Below are 10000 nucleotides of genomic sequence, written 5' to 3' on the forward strand. Positions count from 1 at the left end.
GTATGGCAGAAGTCAGTCAGTGCTGCAGAGAGACTGAAGAGGCAGCCCAGTCACTCCCAGTCCCATGCCCCCCCCCCCGTCCCGTCCGCGTTCAGCTGAATATTTACACCATTCAGTCTGTGTGTGACCTCTACGCACCTCCCATCCCCCGTTTGCACCTGTTCCTTTGCATGGCGCTGTAGATGCATCTCATGGACAGACTCCTGTGTGGATGGGTTTACTTGTTTGTACTGCTCCGCATCTGTCTCTCCGTGTCTAGCACTTGTTAATGCACCGATCTGACTGTTGATTTGTGAGAGAGGACAGACAAAAAGAAAAACTAAAGAAGCAAAAAAAAAAACTAAACTAATGCAACCACAGGAAACTCTTCCGATCAAAACCATTGTTGTATGTGACACGAACGCATGTAACCCAAAAGTCTTTGCATTTTTCGACGGTTGAATAAATAAAAAAAAGTTTTCCCAAATTGTTTCTCCGTGTTTCGTGCTGCCTTGTTTGTGTGTCCCCCGTCCTGTCTAAGGCACACACACACACTCCGCACACACACGCAGCGCTAGGCAGGCTAGGCTAGGCAGGCTAGGCAGGCTAGGCAGAAAGAGCAGGGACAGCCAGGGAGCTTTTTGCACAGGTACTTTGCACGCATAACACTGAACCCAGCTTATTTTAACCTTGCAGGCCATTAAAGCCAGAATGGAGGAACTTAGGCCAATGATACCAGTGTTGGAGGAGTACAAAGCCGATGCAAAAATGGTAATGCAGTTTAAAGAGGAGGTGAAGAATCTGACTTCAGTGCTAAATGAACTTCAGGAGGAGATGGGCACCTATGACTACGAGGAGCTTCACAGCAGAGTGTCTAGTCTCGAGGAAAGGCTACGTGCATGCATGCAGAAATTAGGTAGGCGGAGAAGTCACAGACACACACACGCACACGCACACACACACACACACACACACACACGCACGCGCACGCACACGCACACGCACACGCACACGCACCCGCACACACACACCTCTCTGAAACCTCCATCATGACATTCACAGATATAGGGGTCACTCACACAGGCAGAGAGCAAGATTCTCACCTTACCGACACACACACACTCATGCACACACATACTCATGCACACACACACACACACACACACACACACACACACACACACACACACACGCACACATACACACGCACACACACACACACACACACACACACACACACACTCACACACACACACACGCACACACACCTCTCTGAAACCATGACACTCTGAAATCATGACATTCACAGATATAGGGGTCACTCACACAGGCTGAGAAGAAGATTCTCACCTTACTGACACACACACACTCATGTACACACATACTCATGCACACACTCATGCACACACACACACACACACACACACACATCTCTGAAACCTACTTCATGACATTCACAGATACAGGGGTCATTCACACAGGCTGAGAAGAAGATTCTCAACTTACTGACACACACACACTCATGTACACACACACACACACACACACACACACACAAAACACATATTCACTCACACACACACACACACACACACACACACACACACACACACACATATTCACTCTCACACACACACACACACACCTGTCTGAAACCTCCATCATGACATTCACAGATACAGGGGTCCCTCACACAGGCAGAGAGCAAGATTCTCACCTTATTGTCACACATACACACACACAGACAAATGGACACACAAACACAAGCACGTGTACACTCACAGTAACACACACGCAAACACATCTACACACACAGGAATACCCAACCACACGCTACCTTCCGCTTCATCCACAAGACAGACCAGACCAGACCAGAGCGCAGTACAGCTGTGCTTAAGAAAGTCTTCAAGGCCAAGGCCTCCACACATGAAGCATGCTTGGTTGGTGCACAGTATCTCACAGAAACATCATCTATGCTACAATTACCCACTCATTAACAACACACAATGATTGCTAGACTGTTCATGCTGTTCATTTCCACCGAATGTGTTCAAATATTAGAGTTTAAGATGTTTTGTGGAACAATGCTACAACATTAAGATGTTTTGTGGAACAATGCTACAACATTAAGATGTTTTGTGGAGCAATGCTACAACATTAAGATTTTTTGCCATTGAAGGCCTTATTCTTTGGCACGGTGTCTGGACCTTGGACACGTCCACAGATGATGCTGGGTGGAAGCAGCAGTGGGCAGGAGCCTGGTCCAGCACAACTGGACAGGTACCAAGATCAGTAGGCACACGCCAGGGCACAGATAGGCACACGCCAGAGCACAGATAGGCACACGTCAGAGCACAGATAGGCACACGTCAGAGCACAGATAGGCACACGTCAGACTCAGAGCACAGATAGGTAGGCACAGATAGGTTGGCACAGATAGGCACACGCCAGAGCACAGATAGGTTGGCACAGATAGGCACACGCCAGAGCACAGATAGGCACACGTCAGAGCACAGATAGGCACACGTCAGAGCACAGATAGGCACACGTCAGAGCACAGATAGGTTGGCACAGATAGGCACACGCCAGAGCACAGATAGGCACACGTCAGAGCACAGATAGGCACACGTCAGACTCAGAGCACAGATAGGCACAGATAGGTTGGCACAGATAGGCACACGTCAGAGCACAGATAGGTTGGCACAGATAGGCACACGTCAGAGCACAGATAGGTTGGCACAGATAGGTTGGCACAGATAGGCACACGTCAGAGCACAGATAGGTTGGCACAGAAAGGTTGGCACAGATAGGCACACGTCAGAGCACAGATAGGTTGGCACAGATAGGCACACACCAGAGCACAGATAGGCACACGTCAGAGCACAGACAGGTTGGCACAGATAGGCACACGCCAGGGCACAGATAGGCACACGCCAGAGCACAGATAGGCACAGATAGGTAGGCACAGATAGGCACACGCCAGGGCACAGATAGGTTGGCACAGATAGGCACACGCCAGAGCACAGATAGGCACACGTCAGGGTACAGATAGGTTGGCACAGATAGGCACACGCCAGAGCACAGATAGGCACACGTCAGAGCACAGATAGGCACACGTCAGAGCACAGATAGGCACAGATAGGTTGGCACAGATAGGCACACGCCAGAGCACAGATAGGCACACGCCAGAGCACAGATAGGCACACGTCAGAGCACAGATAGGCACACGTCAGAGCACAGATAGGCAGGCATAAGAGCACAGACACATATTACAGAGGGGGGTCGGAGATGATGAAATGACAATGACATGGTGATGTCACAGACAGACAGACAGACGGACAGACAGACAGACAGACAGACAGACAGACAGACAGACAGACAGACAGACAGACAGACAGACAGACAGACAGACAGACAGACGGACAGATAGACAGACAGACGGACAGCCAGCCAGACAGACAGATAGACAGACATAAGAGCACAGACACATATTACAGAGGGGAGTCAGAGATGATGAAATGACAATGACAAAAACTGACTGCCTGACCCTGGAGCTCGTCTGGTAGGGCACCACAGAGATTATGAGTCGCCTTCCCCTGGAGCACACATACTCCATTACATTCAATTCCATTTCATTTATATAGCGCCAATAACAATTTAAGTACGTAGTCTGAAGGCACTTTACAGAGCCCAGAGCCTGAACCTCCTAGAGAGCAAGGACTGAGGCGACTGGGGCAAGGAAAAACTCCCTTTCAACAGGAATAAGCCTTGAGCAGAACCTCAGCTCGAAGGGGGGGACCTATCTGCTTCGGACCGGCCAGATAGGGAGCTAGAGATGGGAAGGAGGAGAGAAGGAGAAGAGAGAATCAGGAGCAAGCAGATGTATCATGTATCATCACAAACGTATCAGAGGATAAAACATATTAGCACACATGCAGCATGTACATGATACACATGTGATTGACCATCATATTAGCACACATGCAGCATGAAGGCTACATGATACATATGTGATTGACCCATCAGCTCATCTGGTGACCAGTTGCATTCCCAGGGAGCACATATACTCATATACTCATATACTTATATACACATATACTCATATACTCATATACACATATACTCATATACACATATACTCATATACACATATACTCAATTCAATTCAATTAGATTGAAGTAGAAATAGTCTCTAGGTGCTTTACAGAGCCCAGAGCCTGAACCCCTTAGAGCAAAGACTAAGGCGACTGGGGAAAGGACAGTGTAGGGACAGTGTGTTTGTGTGAGATGTGAACGCTGCTTTAGGCTAAGCACCCTAGGGACAGTGTGTTTGTGTGAGATGTGAACGCTGTAGGGACAGTGTGTTTGTGTGAGATGTGAACGCTGTAGGGACAGTGTGTTTGTGTGAGATGTGAACGCTGTAGGGACAGTGTGTTTGTGTGAGATGTGAACGCTGTAGGGACAGTGTGTTTGCGTGAGATGTGAACGCTGTAGGGACAGTGTGTTTGTGTGAGATGTGAACGCTGTAGGGACAGTGTGTTTGTGTGAGATGTGAACGCTGTAGGGACAGTGTGTTTGTGTGAGATGTGAACGCTGTAGGGACAGTGTGTTTGTGTGAGATGTGAACGCTGTAGGGACAGTGTGTTTGTGTGAGATGTGAACGCTGTAGGGACAGTGTGTTTGTGTGAGATGTGAACGCTGCTTTAGGCTAAGCACCCTAGGGACAGTGTGTTTGTGTGAGATGTGAACGCTGTAGGGACAGTGTGTTTGTGTGAGATGTGAACGCTGCTTTAGGCTAAGCACCCTAGGGACGGTGCACAGCTCATCACACTCATGTGTAGCTCAGTCACCAAGAGGTGAAAGGTCAGTAGATGCTGTAGTACACTTCCTCCGAAGGAGTGGCCAGAAACAGACTCTCCGAGGACATGCTATCATACGCCACATTCACACACAAAACCTCTGACAGCGGATCAGTACGATATAAACATGTTGTGAAGCTGGTCTAAACCGTTCATCTGAGGAGATCAAATGTCTAATGAGCCGGTTGCTTAGCTCATCACAGGAGATCTGCAGCACCCAGCCTCTTTGTGCTCCCATCAGTGTGTCTCCTCAGAGAGGCTCTGGCCCACATCCAGCCTCAGGTCGGTCCCAGGGTGAGCTGCTCGGCTCTGTGTGGCCAGAGAGACTGATGAGGGGAAACAGGAGGCTCTGGCGTCCACGCGCTAATTAAATTGCTGCAGGAGTCGATCCGCTTCAGTTTCTGACAGGAACGTGACTGATGACCCGCGCCTCAGCGGACTCTCCGGAACCGATCCTGCACCGATCCAACCCGGATCTGCTCCACGGTCCCCCTCTATCAGGCGTTAGGGGGATAAAAAAAAAAAAAAGAAGCCTGCCGATGATTTCCAGCACCGGCTGGCATGAGTGAATGAATCACTCAGCCTCCATTAGAGAGCTGACAGGAGAGCAGGGCTCAGGAGTACAGGCGGAGGCTGAGGCTGAGGCTGAGGCTGAGGCTGAGGCACAGACGCACAGACGCCAGACTCAAGCATCGTTAGGGTAATCAGCAGCAGAGACCGCAGTAGAGCAGGAACCAGGAGAAAAAGCTCATTCACGTAGCACTGTCAGCCAGCACTCAGAGCCAGAGGCAAATTAGATCTCCATTTACAGTCACTCCCTGCACAGGCACTTTTCTCCCACCACAGCCTTATACAACATGAGCACACTCTCCAGAACAGGGTCTGGAATGAGGAGATGTTAGTGTGGCTGCATACAGAGAGCTAATGGAATCCTAATTATCTATCTGTAACTTTAACGCTTTATGGCTGTAAATGAAGATTCAGGTAGCGTATGCACATCACTTCCCATCAGAGCATCGCTATATTTTTATTCTACATTATATTATATGTCTACACTTATTCAGTGCAAGCTGTGCAGATGGACATTTTGGCAGCATGTGTGTCCCCTGGTATGGAACTCATGGAGGGGCCGTACACAGTGTCACAAAGCATATAGAGATAACAGCTTTAGCACCTTTAACTGTTGAGCTGTGGTTCCACTTTGAGTGTTGGAGCAGAGCATTCAGAACATTCTAGAAACAGAAGACTAAAACACTGGGTGTGAGGGCAGAAATTGTTCTTGAGTCCAGCTCACAACCAGCAAACAAAAAGATCTGTCAACGCAAACGTCCCAACCCAGGTGGGAGGTTACAGACTGCTGCTTACGCTCGCCAGATTAAAACATCTCAGTCCAGGAGTGAGGTTACAGACTGCTGTTTACGCTCGCCAGATTAAAACACCTCAGTCCAGGAGTGAGATTGACCCCTTTTCACGCACATCAAAGTAATGTGTTGTTCATTGGGGCCCCTCATGGCACCAGACTGTGAGTGCGTGTTGGGATCTGTTCTCTGCACTACCACTCTAATGGCTTCAACAAGGCCCCCTTAAAGACTGGAAACGGGGAATGATTAATTTGGAATCTCATCTAAAATTAAACCAGGGAAGAAGTGACAGAAGGAGGGGAAAAAAAACGTGTAAATAATTCCAGAAGGCTGTGCGGCAGGGACGTCAGACAGACAGGCCAGGGCTCACGCCGTGGTATTTTTAGCCGCCGTGAACTACGGAGGGTGAATCATTGTGTGGTGACAGGGAATCATCAGATTTGGTTTGTTCATCTGCGTGAAATTATTCTGCCAGCTAAAATAATCCTGTTGCCATGGCGCAGCCACCTGCTGTACCAGGGGCTAGCGGTCGGCTCTGGCACCAGAGGGGGCGTCACCGCCAAAACAGCGAGTGACGGGATTATGGTCGCTTTTGCTGAAAAAGCCCCGCACATGTGCTGAGACAATCGTCTATAAATAGGAGGAAGATTACACTCCCTGAACATCCCTCCTCCTGCTGGAGCAAGGCTTCTCCCTCAGATGACATGGTCACCATTTCCTGATACACCGATACGCCGGGCTGAATTTGTGTGCCTTGTCTGGCTATAAGTGGGGAAACTGGTGGGAAAAGTGCGTCTGCTTTTTAGTTTGCCATAAGTTTTCATGAAATGCATGATGATGCAAATAATGATTTGATGGTATCCTGGCTATCCTGGAGGTTTTTTTTTTTTTTACATCCTTTGCTTATAAAATGTAAAATGCCTCTTGAAAGACATCATGCTGTTAGATCACTAGCCACCGTCTTTGATCGACTAAATGTCTCACTGACATTTTCCCAAGCTTTAGGGCTCAATGAGTATCCAATATTATCAATTCAAATCTATGCAGTGTGTCATATCTGGCAAAATCGTCTGAGCAGAAAAAAACAGCAGAAGTCAGTCGCACAGCATGGCGAAATGAGCCATTTTAAAAGATGTATTATTTCTGTTGGACTGAATGTGCTGGGTGAAACGCTGTTTGCGCTGAGGTGTGATCGATGACATTCTCACCTCTTATTCGAGGGAGCCCATCTGTCGCCTGGTGGGATGATGTGGGAGATGTTGATGTAAAACGGGAGGGGGGGTGGAGGTGGCAGACGGACCTGCTGTTGACTACGGAACTCCAAACTCCTCAGTTCCTCTCGTATTCAAGGTTTCTGTAGAACCACAATATCTAGAACTCGGCTTGTGTTAATCCGTGTTCCCTGAACCGATCATTTGATCACAGTATTCCGAACTCGTACTAATCAGGGTTTATGTTGTTAACCTATCCTGTAAATAAATGAACATCCATATACTGTATATACACAAATCTGGGGAAGGATATGATACAATTCTTACTATACTATCCCTACAGTCAAACACGGTGGTGGTAGAATCACGCTGTGGGGATGTTCTTCTGTGACAGGGCCTGGGAAACTAGTCAGGATAGAGGGAAAGATAGATGCAGACAAATAGAGAGCACTCCTGAGTGAAGGCTTTCTCCAGTGCTCGGGATCTCAGGATCAAGCTTGTAGCACCAGAGGTGCCCAAACCAAGTGCTGAGTGAAGGGTCTGAATACCTTCTGTGAATAGGATGTTTCAGTCTGTTATTTTTACTGAATGAACAGAACACTCCAATAAACCTTTGTATTGTAATGTGTGTAGATTGATGAGGAAAAAATCAATTGAATACATTTTAAGATTAAAGTAGATTCCAAATGTGGAAAACATGAAAGGGTCTGAAAACTTTTGGAATGAATGCACTAGATTTAAATACTTTTGGAATGCACTAGATTTAAATACTTTGCATTTCTTTTGAATATCTTCTTTTAAAAATCTTTAAAAGATCTGAATTTCAATACATTTTATCAAATCAGTTAGTAACAGTAACAATGAACAAATCCTATCATGATATGAACTGTGTGTACAGTATTAACCCTTAGGGATCGGTGTGGACCTGTGGGGAATGGTTGTCAATATGCCTTTAACGTTCCGCGAGTTTTTGTCCTAGAGACATACAAATAACACCCCCAGAAACCCCTTCTACTTTTCAAATGTATACAGTTCAAAACTGAAAAAGAAATGAGCACTTTGTAAGGAGAGTAAAACTAAAATCTTGCACATCTCAGTCTCTGATATTTGTGTAGTAGTTTTGATCTAGGTTACCCAGACCTATGCTAACGGTCATTAAACAAATATAAATTTGAGTGACTGAGAAAGACTTAAGATGATTAAACACAAAAGCCAATGCAGAGAATAAGACTGACGTCATGTCTGTTCTTCTTTCACTGACAAACAACAGATAAAAGCCGCCCATCCATTCTATACCTACAATTGTGAATGGCACAGCATGCATTGGAGTTTCCTAGCCAGTGCACTTACATGTCCCTGAAGATGCATCCCTCCGCAGATCCACACAAAGGGTCTGGGTGTGGGGAGAGAGGTGGAGGGAGGGAGAGAAGGATAAGGAGAGAGCAAGAGAGAGAGAGAGAGGGAGGGAAAGAGAGAGAGGTCTGGGATGAGCTGCTGTTTGATGTGATGGACGCATAGCAGGCTGACGGTGGGGTGTGGGGGTGTGTGGGGGGGGGGCAGAACATCCAGTCTAGTTCTGCTCCAGTGACCACATCTACAGATCCTGTGTCAAAAGTACAGAAGGTTGGGGGGCGGGAGGGGGGGGGGGGGGGGGGGTTAGCTGTGAGGACAGCGAAAGGATTCTTGGATGGAGGGTTTCTTACACTCTAGTGAAGCATGAATGAATTTACACCACACACACAAGCACACACACATGCACGCACATACACAAAATAAACCAAATGACTTTCACAACCAGGGTCGGGCTGGGAATGGCTCGCCCATTTTCATCTGGACCAGTCCAATTTCCCCCCAACATACACACGGCAATATCAAGCTATGTATAACAAATAGGCTTAGCAAAATTGACAGCTTATCTGTTGGAGGTATACCATTACCAAATACCATTGATATTCAAAGAACACATCAAACTCGTGCACAAAATAATTCACGACAGGCTCCGTATGATGGATCCCCTCAGGCCTAGCTCGTTCGCTCCATTAGCACTGTTAGCTGCTTCATAACATTACTATGATCAAAAAGTGTGCAGAATCTATAGCATGTCTTATTCACCTTACAAATATCAGCAGCTGTCATGACACTAAGAGCAAATGTTTTGATGTATTGTGTTTTTTTTCTGTCACAATACTGTACATACCACTGTTGGGTGTGCTAAATGCACTGTACTTGGATTCTTGGGTCTTGTTACGACTGGTGGGTGTTGTGCAGGACTCAATCGCACGACTCAGCACAGGGGTAGATTCAGAAGAATAAACGTTTACTAGCAGGGTTCGGTACACAGGTAGGCAGTCCAAAAATAGGCAAACAAATCCACACAGGGAATAGGCAGGAGAATAGTAGTAGGGCAGGCAGAGGTCAGAAGCACGAGTAATCACTTGAACAAGGCAGAAGCGCTAAACGCTAGGAATACACGAGGAGCAGTGGAAACACAAGGAACATACCATCAAACACAAACTTACGACGACACAACGAGGAACAAGAAAACAAGGACTATATATACACACAGGCAACAGATAACGAGGGACAGGTG

At 47.1% G+C, this 10000-nt stretch overlaps 1 protein-coding gene across 2 annotated transcripts in view; it reads left to right on the top strand.

Annotated features, from left to right (window-relative positions):
• Nucleotides 1–10000, top strand: part of LOC105911134 (noelin-like) — a 23850-nt gene that overhangs the window by 8482 nt on the left and 5368 nt on the right. For both annotated transcript variants that reach the window (XM_031570114.2, XM_012839921.2), the window contains exon 4: nucleotides 676–895. In XM_031570114.2, coding sequence (XP_031425974.1) covers nucleotides 676–895 — 220 coding nt within the window. The remainder of the gene's footprint in view (nucleotides 1–675; nucleotides 896–10000) is intronic.

Source organism: Clupea harengus, chromosome 7 (assembly GCF_900700415.2).
Source record: "Clupea harengus chromosome 7, Ch_v2.0.2, whole genome shotgun sequence".
Classification (NCBI taxonomy): Eukaryota; Metazoa; Chordata; class Actinopteri; order Clupeiformes; family Clupeidae; genus Clupea; species Clupea harengus.